This window comes from Leptidea sinapis, chromosome 31 (genome assembly GCF_905404315.1).
Source record: "Leptidea sinapis chromosome 31, ilLepSina1.1, whole genome shotgun sequence".
In the NCBI taxonomy this organism is placed as follows: domain Eukaryota; kingdom Metazoa; phylum Arthropoda; class Insecta; order Lepidoptera; family Pieridae; genus Leptidea; species Leptidea sinapis.
The window spans coordinates 1,041,268-1,066,794 of NC_066295.1; the positions used below are offsets into that span (position 1 = coordinate 1,041,268).

Genomic DNA, 25,527 nt, shown 5'->3' on the forward strand with positions numbered 1-25,527 from the left:
TATACAAATTAACTAAGTATTAATGTATCAATTATTAATTTAAGTAGTAATTTACATTTTGTATAGTGCAATAGTTAAAATTCACTCGAATATTCAGCGTTTAAAATGAATCGCTCATTTTTTGTAAACAAAACAATAAAAATATCGAAAAAAAATGGCGGGGATTCGAATAACCTACTTTTTTTTACGGCGCGCGACGTTCTGGTAGTGTGGAACGCGCATAAACGAAAATGTTCTTTTTTTGAAATTCATACAGATACCACGCACCGAGCAATAAGAATGTGGCTGTCTGTTGAAACTCTTTGCGCATGAAGGGATCGAAAAAAAAACGTAGGAGTGTTGTTATGAAATTCAGTACAACATTACAACACTCGTTGGGATGATGTAATGGTTATTAGAACATTGGGTGTTTTAATATTGGCAATAAGCTAACTTTTATAGAGGAGGAGGTTTTAAGCTCTTTTATAGAGGATTAAAAGCATTGGTGTAGATAAAGTAATATTACTAATTGCTAATTATACTAATATTACTAGTATCCGGGTTTTTCCTTCGGATATACTACGAAAACTAGAAAAACCGATCGAAATAATACTAATAACGTAAGATGAAGCGTGTTTCGGAGAAGGTTTAAGTATATGATATGTTGGTGATTACTTATCCCGAATCTATATTTTTTTGACTTAGAAATACCAATATATTCGCAATACAAATAATTCAGTAGTGTATACACCAAGGTATACAGTCTCATGAAGCGGTAAAGAAATCAAACATAAAAGAAATGTGTGCAATTCACACGTGGTGGAACCATCAAAAATCATTTAAGAATTTTACCATAGAAATCATGAAAAAAATACAAATGTATATATCTGTACACGTATACAAAGCACCACGGTTGTTGTGATGCCTTTTCTCAAGCTTTGTACGTTGAACACACGTACAACGCTGAAACCCAAGCAAACTGTGGGAGTTTGCCTAAGGCTAGGGTTACTATGGATGCGAGTTCTGACGAAAATTTGTTCTGACGAGTTCTGACGGATTCGTCAGAAGAAACAAACGCCTGGTATCCAATCACAGTGTTTACGCTGGCAACGACGAACGCGTCAGAACATGCATGACGTCGTCAGAACCAGTCGAGCGTTCAAACGAGTTTGATTTTTTCGTCACTCTCGTGTACGAGAACAGGTGTTTGTGGGATTTGAGAGACAAAAATTATCACAACAGAGATATTTCTCGGCAAAAATTGCTACAAAACTCAACACGTTACATTTGGAACTCTCCTTTGTCGTCTCTTCTAGAAAATAACAATAATAATTTAAATAATGGACTTTCAAGAAAATTAAATTCATCAAATTCGTCCAGCCTAGCCTTAAGTAAGCACTAGTGGAGGGGGTACAGAGCACAAGGAGAACTACGAATACCAACGAACAGCAACGGGTCAGCACTTGTACTATAATAATTTAAATATGTGCATTGTGCATGAACCTTTAAACTGCAAATGAGGTCCTGGTACATGTTGCTGACATGACACACGATTTCAACCGCTATGAAGGACATTACTATCACCGCTATCATATTTATGGTCTCCTGGTGTTGATGTTACATACATCAGGCGCATGACATCAGACTATATTAAGGTATATTGAATATTCATCATACATGAGACAACCTCTTCTTCAACTATGATCGCCTGGTATTTATCTCATTCCTATTCTCGGTTCCTATCTCATTTTCTCCCACGTTCAATTTTATGAATTTATGTGCCAGTCTCATTCTCTCGCCGGCTGAATCTATTACATTTATCTGTTTTTGTCTCTATCGTCTCGCTTTTTCGTTTCATCGACTTCAAATCACAACGATTCTAAAGAAGTTTCACTTCAAAAACGAAGACCTTGAAAGAAACTTCGTCTCTCAAATGGAGTATTCTACTTACTTTCATGTAGACCGTGTAGATTCTATATTATAATCATAAAATTAACTGACTATTTGGCACATTCCGGTTATGGTCATTAACAAATATTTCTTGATGCTGCCCTCATCCAACGTATTCCAGCGATCTTGACCAGATCGTAGGTCCATCTTGTGGGGGGCCTGCCAACACTGCGTCTTCCGGTACGTGGTCGCCATTCGAGGACTTTACTGCCCCAACGGCCACCTGTCCGTCGAACTATGTGCCCTGCCCACTGCCACTTTAGTTTCGCAATCGTTTAGACTATGTCGGTTACTTTGGTTCTCCTACGGATCTCCTCATTTCTGATTCGATCTCGCAGGGAAACTCCAAGCATAGCCCTCTCCATTGCCCTCTGAGCGACCATGAGCTTTCTCATAAGGCCCATAGTTAGGGACCACGTCTGTGTACCGTAAGTCATCACTGGCAATACACACTGGTTGAAAACCTTCGTCTTCAGACACTGCGGTATTTGGGACGAGAAGATTTTACGGAGCTTCCCGAACGCTGCCCATCCGAGTTGGATTCGACGAGTGACCTCCTTCTGGAAATTGGATCTGCCTAACATATCAACATTACGGAGATATAATTTTATAATTCTTGAGAGACATTGCCATTACGACAACATATCATAATCAGCTTAGGTAATATTAAATCTAACACAATTATGCATATTTGTATAGATCCGTCGTATTTACAGCTCTGAAGTAACCATAGTCTTTACATTACATTTACATTTGGCATGCATAATATATAATATTAAAGTTTACATACATGTCGGTCGAGGGTCTTATTATCGTCCGAAGTTCCTTGCTTCTTGAGCACCCTTTAGTTACATCGTTATTTCTAGTTAAGGCAGTATTACCGTGCTACGATGTTCTGCGGGATATAGGTATAAATTCTCAGTTCTTTTTTATGAAAGAGCATGTGCATCGCCGGATGGTATAAAGCAATAGAGGAATCACAGGAGCGCTGCCGATATATATAAATTTAAAGCGCGAAACATTGGTACATAACCGGCAAGCATCGAGCCAGGGTCGCCGTGGTGATGGTCCACCTTTCTTTTTTTTCGAGAGGAGGAAAATACATTTACGTATTGAAGATCCGGAAATGGGGCTCATATTTTGGGCGCGGGTGTAAACACCCCCAACCGACTAAAAACCTCCTCTGTGCCCTAATTTGTTAGCCCTAAAGACTTTTAAGGCGAAGTCAGGCGGGGGCCTTGGAGGCCGAAAAAGTAGCTCACAGGCGCGGGGCGTCTCAGAAACCACCTACCTCGCCGATGACGCTAATATTATCAACATCATGTTTATATATATTTCTAGCTGACTCGACAGACGTTGTTCTGTAGATAATAAAAAGAAATACTGTTTTAGTGGAATTTCAAAACATCAAGAATTATGTCGTAAAAAATGCTCCCTGTTGTTATAATGAAATTGTTTCACAGCGGAACTGTCAAACCGTGCGTCACTAAATTCTCTCATAGAAAATTTGTCCATACAAAACAAAAATTAAAATAAAAATAATTATGGATCCCAAATCAAAATAAAAACTATCCATCTCTCAAGTTGGACTAAACTGCACTTCATTAAGAAATCCCCATTAAAATCAGTTCATTAGTTTAGGAGTCCATCGCGGACAAACAATGTGACACGTAATTTATATATATTAAGATAAACGTATGCGTTAACACTAGCGATTTTGGCTTTGTCGAATAATTTTCTGAATTGTTAATATTGTTTTTTTTTTAAATATTGTCTTGAAAAATAATTGTTGCACAGTTTTTCTAAATACAAAAAGAAATTGTTTTTCGGTATATTTAGGATATGGAATCAAAAAAATTGTAGATCTTTGCATAATATGTGTAGCTCAGATCTACTTACATAATATATATATATAATAATCTTAATATATATAAATTACGTGACACGTTGTTTGTCCGCGATAGACTCCTAAACTAATGAACGGATTTTAATGGGGAGCACTTCATGGAGTGCAGTTTGGTCCAACTTGAGAGATAGGATAGTTTTTATTTTAATCTGGGACCCATAATTATTTTTATTTTAAATATTTGTTTTGCATGGACATATTTTCTATGAGAGAATTTAGTGACGCATGGTTTGACAGTTCCGCTGTTAAACAATGGCATTGTAACAACAGGGAGCATTTTTTACGAAATAATACTTGATGTTTTTAAATATTATTGGCAAATTCCGTATTTTTTTTATTATCTACAGAACAACGTCTGTCGGAACAGCTAGTTTTATATAAAGTTAAAAGGCAAATGAATCATTCTATTAAAACATCATTAACAAGAGTGAGGTAATCTCAAGATAAATATTATCATTATATTCTGACGTGTTAGTAAATACTTCCCCGATCATTCAATGCCTTTAAAAGCTGCAGTTTCATCATACAAATGTATTCCCCTATTCCCTCCCTAATAATGTCTGCAGAGTTTTAAACCAAGGACTTATGTTATCATGCTTGTGTCTTTTGGCTATCCAATAATGAATAACTAATTACCAAAGAACATAAGGACTAAGGAGTAATAAACAAAAATATATGTATAACTAGCGGCCTGCTCCGGCTTCGCACGGGTATAAAGTATAAAGCCTATGTCATTCACTGAAAGAATGATTAAAATCGATCCAGTCATTTTGATTTATTCATCACTGCCCGCGGCCCGCATGCGTTAAATTTAGAGTAAAACAATTCTTCTTTCCCAAAACCATGAAGATTTCCTGTTATCTTTGGAATATCAGCACGTTTTTACTAAGTACTAGCTGACCCGACAGATGTTGTTCTGTATATAATAAATAAAATAATGTTTTTATATGAACTTCATCTGCTGTCGTAATGATATTGTTTCACAGCAGAACTGTCAATCCGTGCGTCAATAAATTCTCTCACAGAAATTATGTATGGACACATCAAAGGAAAAATAAATTTGTTGTTTTTATTTAATTTAGCAGCATTTTCCTATTTATTCACCTTTTAAACCTTCTCTGGACTTCCACAAATAATTCAAGACCAAAATAAGCCAAATCGGTCCAGCCATTCTCGAGTTTTAGCGAGACTAACGAACAGCATATCATTTTTATATATATAGATTGTTATTTTCCTATAATAAATGCGTCCGATCGCTGCTAAATTCAAAGTGTTATAGGGAGAACATAAATATTCATTTAAATCAAATGCTGTAAAGGGCCATATAGGGCTATATTAAATCCACAATGCATTAAAGGTATTTAATTAGATAAGGATTAATGCTGTATTTTTTAAAATCGCTTCGATTATTAGCCATTATTTGTCGTAAAAAGTAAATGACAAAAAAAAAACATAAGTGATAGACATAGTATATATGTCTGTCACTTATGTTTCTTGCCTTTGCCTAGACCTTTTTTCAATGTGTACAATACTTAGTACATTATTTTGATAAATCTCGTAGGGTTCAGCCTGCGTTTGCAATGAAAACGGAAAAAAATGTTATTATTTACGACATCACATTAGAAACCTCAAAAATAACAGTATTTATCCACGACTTAATGGATGTTATGATACCAATAAACCTTCCTCTTCAATCACTCTATCTATTAAAAAACCGCATTAAAATCCGTTGCGTAGTTTTAAAGATTTAAGCATACATTAGGGATATAGGGACAGAGAAAGCGACTTTGTTTTATACTATGTAGTGATTTCATTTATATTTTTATTAAAAAAGCCCGCTGATTTTCTTGCGCCCGTTCTTCTCAGGTCTAAGGCACCGAATGATTGGTGGATTTTTAACTTTCAACAAATTTATTTATTCGATATTCGAATTTGACTTTGTATATCTCTTTGTGAATGTGTTTTTACCTTGTTGTGCACGCTCCCCCAACCAATGACAGGGTACATATCATATAAACTTTTTTCTTTTTACATCTAACCTTCACAATCCAATAGGTGCCCATGACGCTCGAGTAAATCCCTATTTAGTCTCTCCCCTAGCATTTCATAAATTGACATTATTTTGTCAAATCCTTGTCACTCTTACAGGATATTCAGTACCAGGCAGATAACTATTTTACTTGCTACTACATCAATCCTATAATTTAAATGGCACTTACCTACTAGATAATACTATTTATATATTTTGAAACGCATACGATGTCTTTTTTCGATAGATAAGTAGCAGGTAGCCTATTCGTAACTTTACTTGTACATTGTGTAACAGCATCTAAAATATTTAAAATGCGTGCTATTCCCAAAATAATTTTGAATACGCGTAAAACTTCAAAACAATTATTTTTCACATTAGAAGTGAGTAATGTTAGTAGGTTTCAACTTATTTTCTTGTTGTTAGTTTGGCCAATATTTAATTAAAGTAAAACTTCTAAATGAATAGGATTAAACTTGTTATAATCTAAATGTGTGGTATTATCTAAAGTTCATCAAACGAAATACTATAGTGAACTCTTTGTATCAGATCAAATCAAATCAAATCAAAATCACTTTATTCATGCAGGTCACGGAAATGACACTTATGAATGTCAAAAAAATATTTTTCTTATTGAATCTACCGCTACTTCGTGAAGGGTTGAGGTAATAAGAAGAAGTAGCAAGAAACTCATTGCCACTCTATTATATCAAGATTTACGTTTCCATCGATTTACAAATCATTCCAATTACAGTATAATATGTAAAATGATACAACAAACATACTTAGCAATAAGCAAACTTAACCAATATGTATTTTTACATAACAAAATCATAAGCTCATTAATTTTTTCGTATCGCAGATTGACACCATGTTATTTATTCAGGGGAATAACCTTACCGTTAAATACGCACGAAATGGTCTTAATATAAAGCCGTAGTACATATTTGGAGTAAGTTTAATAGCAGCTGAACTCGTGTATCAGCAGTGAGGTTATGATAATTGTGTTAGGCGTGGTAGGTATAGTAGTCAAGACAGTAAGTAAGATTAAGTTTTATAAAAAAAAAAATTATATTATTTTAAGCAAATCATACTTTATATTTGCAATACTTGCAAAAGAATGTTTTTCATGTACGTAATACGTGTATATATAGACCTGTATAGCCGAGTGGTTAGCGATCCTACCTACTAAGCTAGAGGTCCCGGGTTCGAATCCCGGTAGGTGCAAGCATTTATATGATGAATATAGATGTTTGTTTCCGAGTCATGGATGTTTAAATGTATTTATGTATGTTTATATGAATCTATGTATGTTTAAGTAAGTATATTGTATTAAATATATCGTTGTCTTGTAACCCATAACACAGGCTATATATGCTAAACTTGGGGCAAGATAATTTGTGTAAAAAGTGTGTCAATATTATATTATTATATTTCTCATGTTCGTTACCTCAAAATACCGTTGTTTATTTTTCGAATTTGAATTGTAAAGTGTATAGGTAACTTTCAGATATTATTTCCCATTTTAAAAAATACTGTATTGGGATATATGCTATATGTTTATGACGATACGTCACTCGAACGGTTAGCTCAGTTGGTAGAGCACTGGCAAGGAACGCCAGAGGTCCCGTATCGTTCATAAAATTTTGTTTTCAAATTTCATTGACATATGACTTAATAATTAATAACGCTATTTACATAAATAATAATAAAATAAAACTTAATTAATCTAACAAAATTAATAAATTACAAATAGAAAATATCATTAAGATCGCTATCGGCAGGTAAGGTGCCCATGAAGCTGGCAACGTTACCTCTTTGTATAGCCAAACTTATCCTTTGACAGACGTACGTACCAGATCTTGGGTCACCTGTTAAATCGGCTAGACGCTTGGATAGCTCTTTAACGAGTTTTTGTGCCGATGAACCCCAAGGTCCCATCGTCTCCACCCCAAAGGGAACAAATATGTATCCATCACCGAGTGATGCATATTTCCTCCGCTTTAGGTTTTCGGCAGATTCCGCCGCTGCACCTCCCGCTTAAAGTAATTTTATTTGTGTGATATATGTAGTTCTTTATCTTTAATATATCTCAATTAATATAAAAATACTTTTTGCAACAGCATTGATCTTTTTTTTTTATGAAAATAAGGGACAAGACGAACAGGACGTTCAGCTGATGGATACGCCCTGCCCATTACAATGCAGTGCCGCTCAGGATTCTTGAAACCCCCAAAAATTCCGAGCGGGACTACAACTGCGCTCGTCACCTTGAGACAAGATGTTAAGTCTCATTTGCCCAGTAATTTCACTAGCTACGGCGCCCTTCAGACCGAAACACAGTAATGCTTACACATTACTGCTTCACGGCAGAAATAGGCGCCGTTGTGGTACCCATAATCTAGCCGGCATCCTGTGCAAAGGAGCCTCCCACTGGTGAACGCACCTTTTCTCATCTTGAATCTTGAACGCTGAGCAAAACTTATTCAGATCTAAGTCGCATACCGTATTATACCCTACGCGACGCATGTAGTTCTCCGTACCCTTAACCCCCTTATTCATAATAGTCTGCTAACTTAAAGCATTGCTAATTCTCACTCTGTCTTCTTCTATTGACCTAAGTCAGAATGAGAAAAAATACTTCTTAGCGGCTATTTAAGGCGGAAAGACTCTATCTATTCGACGCATTCAATGACACACTCAAGATCCTTCAAATTGTTAATATTTTTTGACTGTATTATCTTAACAATTTGTCATTTTTAAAGTGATATCATTATAATTAATTTCCGTCCGAGCGCACTTCCACTAAGCCAAGCGTTCGAGTGACGTAACGCTCGTAACTCTTGGTATATCTTGTTCAACTATCTATCTACTTGGTTATTTAGATAAATAAAAAATATACGGCCAGTGGAATTTTCCGTTGATCAGTAATGAGCAGCATTAGAATGACGTAAGGATCATTAATTATGTTTACATCATATTATTATGATCTAAGCTGTACTCGTCATTCGACGAATTATAAGTTCTAACAATTTATGTTTTTATTGAATTCTCATGCCAATTCATCAGCACTCAAGTGATTCGCTGATTGTTTTACGGTCATAATTTTTCTCTGGTAAGTTATTTTACGCTATGGTGAGGGTAGTATACAGTATATATATAGTATTCAGTATCTACTCCTAAATATCCTGATAATTATTCTTATGAAGTGCTTATTTATATATACAAATTTGCCTAATTAATTTTTATCAAAGCCTTTTTGAAGCTGGCATTCAGGGTAAACACTGCAGACTGTCTCCCAGAGCGGTAGGCTATCTGCCTTACGGACAGCGTGACCTTTTTTTATGAAAATAAGGGACGAGATGAGCAGGACGTTCACCTTATGATAATAACGTCCTGCCCTTGTAAACCCAAAAATTCTCTGTGGCACTACAACTGCGCTCGTCACAAATGGGACATAAGATGTCAAGTCTCATTTGCCCAGTAATTTCACTAGCTACGGCGCCCTTCATTGGAAAACACATGCTTACACATTGCTTCACGGCAGAAATAGGCGCTATTATGGTACCCAAAATATAGCCGGCATCCTGTGCAAAAGAGCATCCCACTGGTACACTAATCGTTAAACACATTCTCATTAGAATGTGAGCTCACGGTCGAGGAGGAGTCCTAGATATTGAACCTGTGGCTACCTCTCGATCTGATAGTTGCTAATATGTGGTTTGAGTTGTAGATGATGATATAAAGAAAATTTATTGAATGAGGCGTTATTATGTGGAAGTCCAGTACTATCCATATGTTTTGATTTTAATTGAGTGTAAATTTATGATTCTTGAAAAACCTCAAAAAGTCAGAGTGTCACCCTGAGACATAAGATGTTAAGTCCTATTTTGCCCGGTAATATTTTTTTTATGGAATAGGAGGACAAACGAGCGTACGGGTCACCCGTTGTTAAGTGATCACCTCCGCCCACAATCTCTTGCAACGCCAGAGGAATCACAGGAGCGATGTCGGCCTTTAAGGAAGGTGTACGCGCTTTTTTTGATGGTACCCTTGTCGAATCGTCCCCGAAACAACGCACAAGGAAGATCATTCCACAGCATTGTAGTACGTGGGAGAAAGCTCCTTGAAAACCGCACTGTGGAGGACCGCCACACATCCAGATGGTGGGGATGATATCCTAACATGTGGCGTGTCGTGCGAAGGTGCAATTCGGCGGCAGGAATCAGGTGAAACATCTCTTCGGAACACTGTTCGTGATAAATGCGATAGAAGACAATGAATCGACGTCTCTACGCAAAGCCAAGTCCAGCCGTTTAAAAAGCACTGGGTCCCCGACAATTCGAGCTGCTCTACGTTGTCGTCAAGAGTCAAGTTGGAGGCGAAAAGAGCGCACAGGCTTTCTCTTTTGCCGTATGGGTCAGGGTGTCATTCCTCATGTGCAACGGCGGCGTGGACGGCTGGTTGAAGTTACCAAGAGCAGCTTTCGACAACGACCAGAACTTGCGTGTTCCGGTCGGGTAACTGGAAAGCTGCTCGCCGATTTTGACGACGTGCTTTGACTTCGCACGGGCGATTTGCCGCTAAAAAAATCTGGAGGCATGGTTATATTTCCTCTTAAGAACTTTGCTGTTCGAATCCTTTGTGCCCAGCGCCGCAACCCTAGTTCGATAGGCCTGTTTTTTGCAGTCAAATGCTTCTTTAACTGACGCATCGAACCAGAGCTGTGATCTGCCACCGATCGGTACTACAGAACTTGGTATAAAAATATCCATGCCCTGTAGTATCACATCGGCTGCTGCAACGGCGCAGGCACTAGGATCATCCGAAGGGAAACAAACCCCGCCCCAAGTGTAGGATGCAAAGAAGTAACGCATCCTATCCCAATCTGCTGACTTGTAGTGCCAAACGCGGCGGGCCGCTGGTGGTCTGCGACGTTGGCGTCGGATAGGCACTACTCTCCTAATCAGGCAATGGTCGGACGTTCCGAGAGGGGCGTCGACAAAGACCTGGTAACCATCGGGATGTATAGTCAGCAGAAGATCTAATAAGGACGGCATGTGGCTATCCACATCCGGGAGCCGCGTTGGTGACTCAACCAATTGGGACAGACCATACGCCAATGCAAATCGAATCGCCACAGGTCCTCGACACTAACCTATGCCAAACATAGCGGCACTAGGCCGCTACTTCACGCCAGTATTCCGTGCCAGTGTGTTAATTAACCAGGACGAGTCTGGCACGATTGTACTGACGTCAAAAGACGGTAGGTGACTCTCCGAATTCTAAAAAGCCCTTAGTCGCTTCTTACGACACCCATTGGCCTTGGACTCCCCTATTCTTTTTAAGCCCCGGAGAAAGTAAAGTAATTTAGAGAAAAATTTAAAGAAATAAACATTTTGATTGTTGCTTCTCAATACATTTTTGATATTGTTTTGTATATTCATAAGCACATTGAGGAATTTTCTAGAAACTGTGACATTCATAATGTTCACACGAGGAACAAACATAAACTTGTTATGCCTACTACTCGGTTGGGTCGAGTTAGTAAGTCTTTTGTTGGGCGATGTATATACAATATGATCCCAGAAAATGTACAAAACAAATGTGTTACGAAATTTAAAAGAATTGTTAAAAAACGTTTGTGTGGGAAAGGTTATTATAGCATAAACTATGTTCTTAATGACACCACGGACTGGGAATAAAGCGAACACCCTCAGGCTCTTTAATTATAAATGTTTATTGTACGATAAAAAAAAAAGCCCGCTGAGTTTCTTGCGCCCATTCATCTCAGGTCTGAGGCAGTCTCTTTTGAATGAGTGGTATATTTTGACGTTCAATAAGTGATTTTAAATCCTATTTTGAATAAAAATATTTGAATTTGAATTTCACTAGATACGGCGCCTTTCAGACCGAAACACAGTACCTAATGCTTACACATTACTGCTTCACAGCAGAAAAAGGCAGCATTGTAGTACCCATAATCTAGCCGGCATACTGTGCAAACGAGCCTCCACCTGGTGGTTAAAAAATCAAAGGATCTGCGATTAAATAATTCCACTTTTTTCAATAAAGTACTTAAAGCCGTTTCCAAATATATGCTAAAACCATAAATAATTGTATGAATATTACAAATTATTTTCAGCTATTCGGTCATGGCAAGACTTCTGCTGTTTATGGTCAGTGTTTTGTTCTTGTGGCAACAGATCAACGTTATGAGTAGTCCAGCTCCAATTGGTGAGTAAAACATAAACGAAATTATGTTATTAGCAACCGCAGGTATATTGGATAGTGACAGTTATTAAGAAGGTATAATAATTGTATGACGGGTCGGGTATGAAGTTACTGCTTGCTATTTGGTTGAGTTCTTGTTGCAGATTTGGTCATGCTCATTGAAGATGTCATTGTACAGTGGTGGGTGGATCTTTCACTTCCTTAAAATATGGTCAAGGGAAACGATGGCAGGTCCATGCGTATGCTTGTGAACGGACGCTACTTTTCTCGAGGTCTACTTTTTCAAATATAATATGGTAAATTCAGTAATTTAAAAGAAATACTTACAGTGATGATTTAAAGCACTTAAGACTAATTTAATAAAGTTTATTTGGCTTTGCATGGAAGGGTGGGTGTGAGTGGTAGAAGTCAATCACTCAAATGAATATTCAGAAAATATATTCGAAAAGATATGACTCAAACCAGCGGCAGACAGAGAAGGGCAACCTATATCGGGAGACCAAGCATTTTTATTGACCCACTCTTTAACTGTAGTGATTGTTTTATTGCCCTAACATGTCCTTCTTATCGATATTAAGCATCAATCTTCAGGTCTTCTTTGATCGTATCAATTACCATCAGCTGAACGTCCTGCTCGTCTCGTCCCTTATTTTCATTAAAAAAAACCCTTCCCGTTAAGAATATAGTCTATCTGTATCTCCAAAACCGTAAATGCTCGGCTGCTGAAATTTAAACAGAGTGTGTGATTGCCAATATAATAACAATGATGCCAAATTCATAATTAACATTTCTTAACAAATTAATACAGCGGCCTCTCAGAATTGTTTAGAATTTTTACATATCATTATAGCTTCCTCTTTTGTTTGTTTTGAGCAAATATTTAAAAAGACCATCAAGTCTCGTACTTCGTGTTCGAAACACTATTCCACAAGATAATTTTACATTACAATTATATCTATGTAGGTATTAATTATATTGTATATGGTGACGATTGCCCCATTCTAATTCATTTATTCAGTTGATCGTTACTAAAAGATCTTTGTCTACTATCTACCTTTCTTAAACACAGACTAAGGGGACATGATATGAAGCTAGAATATCAATTAGTATCATCAAATCCATTAAAACACTTCTTGACCAACAGAGTTGTTCATATATGGAATAGATTGCCCAAGGAAGTGGTTAAATCAAAATCTGTTAATCAGTTTAAGAATAGACTGGACAAACATTTGAATAGATATGGCAAATAATGAAAGCTGCTTAGTCTATTATAAATAATAATTATAATAACCACCGTTTCATGAACCCAACTTCTTTTCAATCCAAGACGAAAATCATACCAATCATCATTCATTAACACACAACTCATCAACACCACATCTTCATTCGCAAAACACTTGAACTAAGTTACTTGGCATATGCCCGTTCTTAGGTTCATTACCGACCTAAAGTCGAGAACAAAAATCTGTTGAAATAATAATAATAATAATTTACCTACGGTGTTATCACAAAAAAGTTAAACACGCGTTGAACACTTGTTTTTTAAAAAAGTTCTGTTACAAATCTGTGTCTTTGTGTTTAATATTCTTCAGACGTTCATTATATTTAAACACGAGTCGAGGCAAGAAGAAGGAAGATAGATTATATGATGACAGATAGATTCAAAAATTGCGTTCCGTTCCTTTAATAACTGTCCCTGCACGTTGTCGGAGATCAAGATGTTTTCCGGCAACGCACCTGTGATTCTTCTGGTGTTGCAAGAGATTGTGGGCGGCGGTGATCACTTAACAACAGGTGACCCGTACGCTCGTTTGTCCTCTTATTCCATAAAAAAAACGATAGTTAGATAGATCTGGATTCTTGTAATTCACTATAAAGTTCTTAACTTTAAAATATTTTACTTTTACTGTGAGGTATTTCGTCAGTATATATATCACATATTTTCTGACCAAGTTTCCAGCACGGAGTTTATCATGTTCGCTTAAATGGCTCGTGGTGGCGTCGTAGGGCAGGTCGCTAAGATAGCGAGGTTAGCGATGGCTGGTGCATGCGTCATGCTCGTGAACGGGCGCTGATTGTGGTGCCTGGTCGGTCTTGTATTAATTATAATTTACAATTTTAAGTTATTAACTTACACAAGTAAGTCAAAACGTTAGAATAATTTTGGTGCATCACTCCATGTATATTTGAAATAGACAAATCTGTAAATATAAGTAGGTACTTAGATTTAAAAGAGTGGCAATGAGTTTCTTGCCACTTTTTCTCATTAAAGCTCAACATTTTCGAAGTGGTGGTAAAGTCTTTCATAATTGTAATTTTTACCTAAGTGATTAACGGCCGTTCCCAATATACTACCTACAGATAGAGATAAATTACTACCTTCTACTGTCAGTAATTAGCTGTCAATAATCTGAAGCTGTCCCAATAAACCCGATAAGTCATTCTTATGGCTTTATATTGCGACGCGTGAATTTAAATTTCCATACAAACTTCTCTCGCTGGTAAGCTGTACGTCGTTCGTCCCATTGACAGACAGCGTGTACGGATAAGGTGAGTTACTGTCGATAAGTTTATTGGGACAGAAAACTCAACGATAGTTACTATTTATATCTCAAATAAGAAATAGACTGAATATTGGGAACGGCCGTCAATGAATTGAACTTTCTTTTCTTTTATAAATCTGCTAAACCAAATATTCCAACCAGATATTCTTTTATATTTTTTTTTATTTCTGATATAACATTACAAATGATATATACATATTATTCCGACAAACTGCGCAGCCCCCCACTTTACTACTAGAACGAAGGCCAATTTTAACCAAGCAATTGTTTTTCTTTCAGATTCTGAAAATGAGGTATCAACTTATGATTTTGAATTCGTTCCACGTTCAGGTTGGAATGCAGATACACCGAAGCAGTACCTTTCATTATCGACTCCGGTCCCATTCGTGGTAATACACCATTCGTATTCACCACCAGCTTGCTTTACGAGGAGTCAGTGTGAACAAGCAATGACGGAGATGCTACGGTTTCATGTAGACACGCGGGGCTGGTGGGATATTGGTTACAAGTAAGTGTTCAGACGAGCGTAGAATGTACTCTATAAACTACTCTACAGTTACAAATACAGGAAATGCAAACTTTTTTTTATGGAAAAGGGGGGACAAACTGTGTGACAAAGTTAAGTGATCACCGCCGCCCAACACCAGAGGAATCACAGGAGCATTGCTGGCCCTTACGGAAGGTGTACGTTCTTTTTTTAAGGCGAGGTTTTCCCAACACTTTAGGTAAAAATTGAGCGAACGTTAGATTCGATAGGTACGCATGGACACAGGCGTCGGGCATGGCTGAGAACGAACCGAGCGATGCGGGTCAACGACCGCCGACCCAAAGGACCGCGTAATATTTTTTAAAACTTACAGTTGTGCTAGAGTACGGAATTACTGTGATAATATTTTTTATGCATTTTTGAAGTAAATCTTTTTATCGACGTATGAGAGAAATGTTAAATTACGCGTAAAATTATGACTTCAACATTATGGATATCGTATCCGAGATTACCGAGGGTGCAGAGAACGATTGTGTGATCATTTTTGAAATCCAAGATGGCCGCCGCACTTAATTATGATTTCAGCAATATGGATATCGTGTCCGAGGTTCTCGAGGGTGCAGAGAACGATTCTGTGATCATTTTTGAATTCAAAGATGGTTGCCACTCATAATTATAATTTCAGCAATTTGGATATCGTGTCCGAGGTTCTCGAGGGTGCAGAGAACGATTTTGGGATCATTTTTGGAATCCAAGATGGCCACCGTTCAAAATTTGCCCTCGACACCCTCGAGTAACTCGAATACGGTACCTCGAATGATCACATAATCGTTCTCTGCACCCTCGAGAACCTCGGACACGATATCCATATTGCTGAAATCATAATTTTGTGCGGCGGCCATCTTGGATTTCAAAAATAATCACAAAATCGTTATCTGCACCCTCGAGAACCTCGGACACGATATTCATATTGCTGAAATCATAATTCTGTGCGGCGGCCATCTTGGATTTCAAATATGATCACACAATCGTTCTCTGCACCCTCGAGAACCTCGGACACGATATCCATATTGCTGAAATCATAATTATGAGCGGCGGCCATCTTTGAATTCAAAAATGATCACAGAATCGTTCTCTGCACTCTCGAGAACCTCGGCCACGATATCCATATTGCTGAAATCATAATTTTGTGCGGCGGCCATCTTGGATTTCAAATATGATCACACAATCGTTCTCTGCACCCTCGAGAACCTCGGACACGATATCCATATTGCTGAAATCATAATTATGAGCGGCGGCCATCTTTGAATTCAAAAATGATCACAGAATCGTTCTCTGCACCCTCGAGAACCTCGGACACGATATCCATGTTGCTGAAATCATAATTATGAGCGGCGGCCATCTTTGAATTCAAAACTGATCACAGAATCGTTCTCTGCACCCTCGAGAACCTCGGACACGATATCCATATTGCTGAAATCATAATTTTGTGCGGCGGCCATCTTGGATTTCAAATATGATCACACAATCGTTCTCTGCACCCTCGAGAACCTCGGACACGATATCCATATTGCTGAAATCATAATTTTGTGCGGCGGCCATCTTGGATTTCAAAAATGATCACAAAATCGTTCTCTGCACCCTCGAGAACCTCGGCCACGATATCCATATTGCTGAAATCATAATTTTGTGTGGCGGCCATCTTGGATTTCAAAAATGATCACAAAATCAAAATCGTTCTCTGCACCCTCGAGAACCTCGGACACGATATCCATGTTGCTGAAATCATAATTATGAGCGGCGGCCATCTTTGAATTCAAAACTGATCACAGAATCGTTCTCTGCACCCTCGAGAACCTCGGACACGATATCCATATTGCTGAAATCATAATTTTGTGCGGCGGCCATCTTGGATTTCAAATATGATCACATAATCGTTCTCTGCACCCTCGAGAACCTCGGACACGACATCCATATTGCTGAAATCATAATTTTGTGCGGCGGCCATCTTGGATTTCAAATATGATCACATAATCGTTCTCTGCACCCTCGAGAACCTCGGACACGACATCCATATTGCTGAAATCATAATTTTGTGCGGCGGCCATCTTGGATTTCAAATATGATCACACACTCGTTCTCTGCACCCTCGAGAACCTCGGACACGATATCCATATTGCTGAAATCATAATTTTGTGTGGCGGCCATCTTGGATTTCAAAAATTATCACAAAATCAAAATCGTTCTCTGCACCCTCGAGAACCTCGGACACGATATCCATATTGCTGAAATCATAATTATGAGCGGCGGCCATCTTTGAATTCAAAAATGATCACAGAATCGTTCTCTGCACCCTCGAGAACCTCGGACACGATATCCATATTGCTGAAATCATAATTATGAGCGGCGGCCATCTTTGAATTCAAAAATGATCACAGAATCGTTCTCTGCACCCTCGAGAACCTCGGACACGATATCCATATTGCTGAAATCATAATTTTGTGCGGCGGCCTTCTTGGATTTCAAATATGATCACACAATCGTTCTCTGCACCCTCGAGAACCTCGGACACGATATCCATATTGCTGAAATCATAATTTTGTGCGGCGGCCATCTTGGATTTCAAAAATGATCACAAAATCGTTTTCTGCACCCTCGAGAACCTCAGACACGATATCCATATTGCTGAAATCATAATTATGAGCGGCGGCCATCTTTGAATTCAAAAATGATCACAGAATCGTTCTCTGCACCCTCGAGAACCTCGGCCACGATATCCATATTGCTGAAATCATAATTTTGTGCGGCGGCCATCTTGGATTTCAAATATGATCACACAATCGTTCTCTGCACCCTCGAGAACCTCGGACACGATATCCATATTGCTGAAATCATAATTATGAGCGGCGGACATCTTTGAATTCAAAAATGATCACAGAATCGTTCTCTGCACCCTCGAGAACCTCGGACAAGATATCCATATTGCTGAAATCATAATTATGAGCGGCGGCCATCTTTGAATTCAAAAATGATCACAGAATCGTTCTCTGCACCCTCGAGAACCTCGGACACGATATCCATATTGCTGAAATCATAATTTTGTGCGGCGGCCATCTTGGATTTCAAATATGATCACACAATCGTTCTCTGCACCCTCGAGAACCTCGGACACGATATCCATATTGCTGAAATCATAATTATGAGCGGCGGCCATCTTTGAATTCAAAAATGATCACAGAATCGTTCTCTGCACCCTCGAGAACCTCGGACACGATATCCATATTGCTGAAATCATAATTTTTGCGGTGGCCATCTTGGATTTCAAATATGATCACACAATCGTTCTCTGCACTCTCGAGAACCTCGGACACGATATCCATATTGCAGAAATCATAATTTTGTGCGGCGGCCATCTTGGATTTTAAATATGATCACACAATCGTTCTCTGCACCCTCGAGAACCTCGGACACGATATCCATATTGCTGAAATCATAATTTTGCGCGGCGGCCATCTTGGATTTTAAATATGATCACACAATCGTTCTCTGCACCCTCGAGAACCTCGGACACGATATCCATATTGCTGAAATCATAATTTTGCGCGGCGGCCATCTTGGATTTCAAATATGATCACACAATCGTTCTCTGCACCCTCGAGAACCTCGGACACGATATCCATATTGCTGAAAACATAATTTTGTGCGACGGCCATCTTGGATTTCAAAAATGATCACAAAATCGTTGTCTGCACCCTCGAGAACCTCGGACACGATATCCATATTGCTGAAATCATAATTTTGTGCGGCGGTCATCTTGGATTTATCTAACTTCCCTAAAGTACATATATACAAAAATCCCGCGTGGCATAATATTCAAAATAATATTACATAAATTTTATTTTAGTACTTTCCGACTTACATTTACATATATATTTCAACAAATACGCTGTCGCATCATCATTATTTTTTTACTATGATTCCCGCTTTGTACTTGTTTGCTAAAATCTTACGTAATGTGAGCCCGAGAGACACGAACACAGTACCTTCCTTGACAGTGGTCACGGGCGTACTGCTGGCTTGAGCGAGCATGCAACCAAGGCGTCGCGTTTAGTTTATTACGAAAAAAATTAATATAAAATAATTCACAAAGCGTATTGATAAATCCCACAGTTAAAACTTATAAATACTAATAAACTATCGAATAAAATAAGTTTTGTGTTTATAGCTATCATAGTTTTATGATAATATAAACAATTCAAATAAAAAAGACTATTTTTCAAAAAATAAATCTATCGAATTTTTTTTTCGTAATCGTGTTTTCGAAACAGCGATAATTTAGATAAAGAAATGAAGATAAACATGTCAAAAAATTGGAACCGTAGTATTTGTAGAAGTATTTTAAGTAGATTTTTAAAAATGTTACTTTTTAGGACTATAGCGCCTTAAGGTACCCATGTCGTATCGTCCCGGAAACACCACACAAGCTAATACCCCAGCTTTGTAGTACGTGGAACAAAGCTCATTGAAAAGCGCACAGTGGAGTATCTGATGGTGGAGATGATATCCTAATTTGTCGCGGGTCGTGAGAATTTGTATTTCGGCGGCAGGAATCAGGTGAACAGCTCATCGGAACACTCCCCGTGATAACTATCGTCAATATTAATTTAAAGGATACTTAACCTAATCTCTAGACTATATGATATATACTTAACTTCATGAGTTAGTACCGATCTTGAATTCTGAGATTCATTATGCTAGTCATCAAGGAATGGTCAATGACAAATTAACTTTGAAGAGAAAATTTATAAGCGATGCGGCATTCGAACCCGCGACCTCTCGGGTTCCATGCGACCTGCGTCTTCCATTGAGTGTCGGATCTTTCATAAATCTTGATATGTTTGTGTCAACTCTCGTTGCGGCTTCATCTGCAGGATCTATTTTACAGTTGATAACCTGCTCAAACCCAATAATTGCATAGTGCCTGGATGACCGAGCCATGTTCGGATTTACAAGAAGGTACAAAACTTGAACAAAAAAAACTATAAAAAATCCACTCTGAGCAGGGAATAGCTTCTGCTTTTGAGAAATTTTTTTCTGACATTCCAGTTTCCATCTCAAGCACCCTTGTCTAGCCTACCTAGTGTTGCCGAGTCACTTCTTTTGGAAAATGTTAAGGAATGTAAACAAAATTTCTTAAAACTTTCAGATCCTTAGAAATGAAAAAAGCTGCCGATATATGGGGCATATCTGTAAAAATAATAAGTTCTGTTATTGACGTCATAGCACCATATCTAGCACTAGTTTTTAATAGCTGTATTGAACATGGCGTGTTTCCTGACCTTCTGAAGTATAGTAAAATTACACCAATATTTAAATCGGGACTCACTTCTGACCCGAATAACTATCGCCCTGTTTCGGTGTTGCCGACCATTAGTAAAATTTTTGAACTACGACTACGGATGCAGGTGTTGAACTCATCAGGAATATTTTTGAGGCCTGGGAGGAATCACAGAATGCACTTGGTATCTTCTGTGATTTATCTAAGGCTTTTGATTGTGTTCAACATTCAACGCTGGTCAGGAAGCTATGCCACTATGGTATAAGAGGATCTGCACTCGATCTTCTGATCTCATATTTAAATAATAGGATTCAGAGGGTCGAGGTGAATGGCAGGAGATCTCCTGGGACTCCTCTCGGTATGGGGGTACCACAAGGGTCTATTCTTGGACCCTTCCTCTTCCTAATTTATATAAATGATCTACCTAACCTTGTCGAAAAAAACACAAGCTGGTATTGTTTGCGGATGACACTTCACTTATATTCAAAGTGAAACGAAGCCAAGTTTTACATGACGAAGTAAACAATGCTCTATCTGACATCGTGTACTGGTTTAGCGCCAATAACTTATTGTTAAATAATCATAAAACCAAATATATTAAATTCACCGCGCCAAATGTCAAAAATGTAGATGCGAATATTTTATTAAATGGAGAGGTGGTAAAACCAGTGGAATCTGCTATATTTCTTGGCATTACTCTTGATTCCAAATTGCAGTGGGGCCCCCATATTGAAGGATTGGCGAATAGGCTTAGTTCTGCAGCATATGCGGTTAAGAAAATCAGACGGTTAACTGACATAGATACGGCGAGATTAGTATACTTTAATTATTTTCATAGTATTATGTCCTATGGTATATTGTTATGGGGCAGTGCGGCCGATATTAATACTATCTTTGTGCTGCAGAAGAGGGCTATTCGCGCGATTTATAACCTAGGTCCTAAAGAATCATTAAGAGAAAAATTTAAAGAAATAAACATTTTGACTGTTGCTTCTCAATACATTTTTGATGATGTTTTGTATGTTCATAAGCACATTGAGGAATTTTCTAGAAACTGTGACATTCATAATGTTCACACGAGGAACAAACATAAACTTGTTATGCCTACTACTCGGTTGGGTCGAGTTAGTAAGTCTTTTGTTGGGCGATGTATATACAATATGATCCCAGAAAATGTACAAAACAAATGTGTTACGAAATTTAAAAGAATTGTTAAAAAACGTTTGTGTGGGAAAGGTTATTATAGCATAAACGATTTTCTTAATGACACCACGGACTGGGATTAAAGCGAACACCCTCAGGCTCTTTAATTATTAATGTTTATTGTACGATATTACATTGTAATCCATATTTTATTTAAAAAAAAAAAGAGCCCGCTGAGTTTCTTGCGCCTATTCTTCTCAGGTCTGAGGCAGTCTCTTTTGAATGGGTGGTAGATTTTGACGTTCAATAAGTGATTATAAAACCTATTTTGAATAAAAATATTTGAATTTGAATTTGAATTTATAGGACATCTTCATTCGAACCGGGGTCTTCTGCTTTCCGGATCACCCAATATCCCATCTGCGCTATGATAGTCTTGTATATAGTGGCGAAATTTACCTTTGTAGGTATTCTAATGTTATTGTAGCAGTTTCTCATTAAAACACGGATATAATTTCATTTTTACTATTATTCATAGTCATTACTATCAATTTATAGCCAAGCATGTTAATCTGCAATATATCGTATAATCCAGTAAGTCTTACATCGAAAATAGTATTTCGTTTATGGTTGGTTTTTTGGGTGGTATGCCTGAAATAAAGGCCGGCAACGCTCTTGTGATTCCTCTGGTGTTGCAAGAGAATGTGGGCGGCGGTGATCACTTAACAACAGGTGACCCGTACGCTCGTTTGTCCTCCTATTCCATAAAAAAAAAGATTTTATTATTATTATTTATTATTTGTTTTAATTTTGTAAAGTAATTCGCTACATATGAATATATATGATCCGCTCAGGATTCTTGAAAAACCCCAAAATTCTGAGCAGCACTACAATTGCGCTCGTCACCTTGAGACATAAAATGTTAAGTCACATTTGCCCAGTAATTTCACTAGCTACGGCGGCCTTCAGACCGACACACAGTAATGTTTACTCATTACTGCTTCACAGCAGAAATAAGCGCCGTTGTGGTATCCATAATCTAGCCGGCTTCCTGTGCAAAGGAGCCTCCCACTGGTAAATCGTTTATTTTCAGTTTTGCAGTGGGCGGAGATGGCTCAGTATACGAAGGTCGTGGTTGGGAGGTGGTCGGTGCCCATTCTCTTCACTTTAACAACTATAGTATAGGAATATGCCTCATCGGTGACTGGACAGGTGAGCATATTCTTATATTGTCGAAATGTGCACACAGTAGTAATAAAAATGTATCCGAGTTAGTTATTGAAATGCACTAATTTAAGACTGTTGTTATTATCTTGTTTTGGTAAGTTTACAAAACGCATGATTAATTATTGATATTGATGGTGAAAATTGACCAGTCACTCATATTTAAAGGATGGAAAACAATATTCACATGGGTATGTATTCCCTCGCCAAACTTCTAGTTCGCTCCAATCTAGCTGCGAATATTGTTAGTTTCATCATCATCATCACCAGCCGTAAGACGTCCACTGCTGGACAAAGGCCTCCCCCATAGATTTCCATGACGATCGGTCCTACGCTACCCTCATCCAACGTATTCCGGCGGTCTTGACCAGATCGTCGGTACATCTTGTGGGGACCTACCAACACTGCGTCTTCCCCTTACGTGGTCTCCATTCGCGGACTTTACTGCAGCAACGGCCATCTGTCCTTCGAATTATATGCCCTGCCCACTGCCACTTCAGTTTCGCAATCATTTGGACTACGTTCGTTCTCCTTCGTATCTCCTGATTTCTGATTCGATCTCGAAGGGAAACTCCGAGCATAGCCATTGCCCTCTGAGCGACTATGAACTTTTTCATCAGGCCCATACTTTGTGACCACGTCTGCGTACCGTAAGTCATAGTTAGTTAGCAGTAATAAAATACAGGGTCTTGATGTGCCGAATGCAGATTGTATTAGTGTATGAGTGGTAAAATGACTGAATACTGCTACGTATCGGCACTTAAAAATTATAATTAGGCAGTTAAAAATTTATTTCTGAGCAGTTCAACAAACAAAGTTAACCTCTTTTTTATAATTGTAGATGTAAAGATAGGTATGTACAGATGTTTTGTGATAAGAACATACGAGTTATAGACGTCCACACGATGGCAAGTGATACGCCCTGCCTCCTGCCACACAGTGCCACTCGACCACAATGGCGCTCTTCATTTTGGAATAAAGCGCAGTCATTTTACCAACCACAGCGCATTTCACACTGAAACTCGAAATAATAATGCTAACATACAACTTGTATTTTCTTTGATTAACGCGAGTGTTATACCAATAAATAAAACACTTGTTAAAGGATTAAGACCCGTGTAATTTTAACAGTGTTATTATATTACATTTTCATGCATTTTTTTAGTCAACCTGACGTTTCAAGACCTTTCTAGATGTCGGTTTCTAGGGGACTTATTACTTATTATATATTTACGCTACAACTACACGCGTTTTCATGAAGATCTTTAATATAAAACAATAAAGGGGGAAATCAAACAATACTCTTCAAATTACCAAGAACGCCTAGCAATTTATTCAAACCCATTGGCAGTGGAGTTACTTCACTATAAACCATCGAAAAAGAGTCAAGCGAAATAGCATTGTCGAATAGGACTTGAAGTAAAGGGCAGAAAAGTCGGTGACCACTTTTCCCACAAAATTTTAGATATCTGAATCTGCTCATAGGTTGGGGACTGATTGCAGATATAAAAAAGGAAGAAAAACTACCCGCGTTTTAATCCTTTAAAAGGTGTTTTGTTTAAATACATACGACTAATTCTAACTACTAAGATAAATTTCACAGTCTTCAACTTTCGACTTCAACCTCCACAATGTTTAATATACATTTTGACTGCCCTAACAAAAACTAATTTATATATGCAGCTAAATGTTTCCCAGATACATTACCGCCGGCAAAACAGCTACAATCTGCTAAATCTTTGATATCTGCCGGAGTTGACAAAGGCTACATAAATGTGGATTACAAGCTCGTTGGTCATCGACAAGTGAGAGAAACCGAATGTCCTGGTGATGCGCTGTTCAGAGAGATCCAGAAATGGAAATATTTCAGTAATTTTCCTGCGTCTAAATCGGATTTAATTCATGTCAAAGAGATACCAAAACATATAAGAGAGCAATGGAAGAAGAAAGGACTTTAGCGTAGAATTGTATAGTTATAAATATGATATTATAGACCTGGAAACCGAGGAAATGTTACTTTTTTAAAGTGTGATCTGATACAGTGCCTATTCCACTCTCATTTTGCGGAGATTACAGTACGTTGTCGCCTATGTTCATAGTTCACTAAACGAATCGAACGAATTTGCTTGAGTTTTCGATATCCGAATTGACTACATGCTCCTACTGAAAGAGGGATAATACATAACCACTTCATTGGCGTCTCGGTCGTATATTAAGGATGTTTCCGGGTTCTGCCGGCGAAGACCATGTAGCAGACATTGCAATAGGTATTGTTCGAAGCGTTTTAAATAGAATATGTGTCTTGCCAGATACTCAAGCAAGGGATTCTGGAAATCAGTTCTTCGGTTCTCGAAGACTCAAGCACATTCATTCTGTATCAACCCACCACGCGGGGTATATGTTTCATGCATTAAGTAATTCTGATAAAGTTATAATATAAACATATTTTAAGGTTCATCTCTTTTATTTATGTTCAAGTACTTAACACAATAAATCATTCATTAAATAGTGATGGCGTTAAAAAATAAATTGATACAAAACCACAAAAATAGCTTGTTAAATAGTGCCTAATATGGAGTTAATACCGCTCCAGCTGGAAAGCAAAAGCAAGTTGGCTTTGAAGAAACTCATTATGAGAATAAGGTTTTCAAGCTCTACAAAGCGCATCTTCGA

At 37.9% G+C, this 25,527-nt stretch overlaps 1 protein-coding gene and 1 long non-coding RNA gene across 5 annotated transcripts; one reads left to right on the forward strand and one right to left on the reverse strand.

The window, feature by feature from the left end:
• The first annotated feature begins 6,814 nt into the window (after nt 1-6,814).
• Nucleotides 6,815-25,303, forward strand: LOC126974222 (peptidoglycan-recognition protein LB-like). 4 transcript variants are annotated; one of them, XM_050821681.1, is made up of 5 exons: nt 6,815-6,880; nt 12,010-12,101; nt 14,942-15,170; nt 22,724-22,842; nt 24,553-25,303. In XM_050821681.1, exons 2-5 carry the CDS (start codon nt 12,020-12,022, stop codon nt 24,810-24,812), a joined length of 690 nt encoding a protein of 229 aa, XP_050677638.1. In that variant the 5' UTR covers nt 6,815-6,880; nt 12,010-12,019; the 3' UTR covers nt 24,813-25,303. The 4 variants fall into 4 exon arrangements, with proteins under 4 accessions (XP_050677638.1, XP_050677636.1, XP_050677639.1 ...); XM_050821679.1 differs by having other exon boundaries at nt 6,831-6,901; XM_050821682.1 differs by having other exon boundaries at nt 6,856-6,905.
• On the reverse strand, nt 16,340-17,180 carry LOC126974235 (uncharacterized). Its single transcript, XR_007731490.1, has 3 exons — nt 16,907-17,180; nt 16,601-16,800; nt 16,340-16,500 (listed from the first exon to the last, which is right to left on the reverse strand). It is a non-coding gene; the product is annotated as an uncharacterized LOC126974235 (long non-coding RNA).
• Nucleotides 25,304-25,527: the final 224 nt, after the last annotated feature.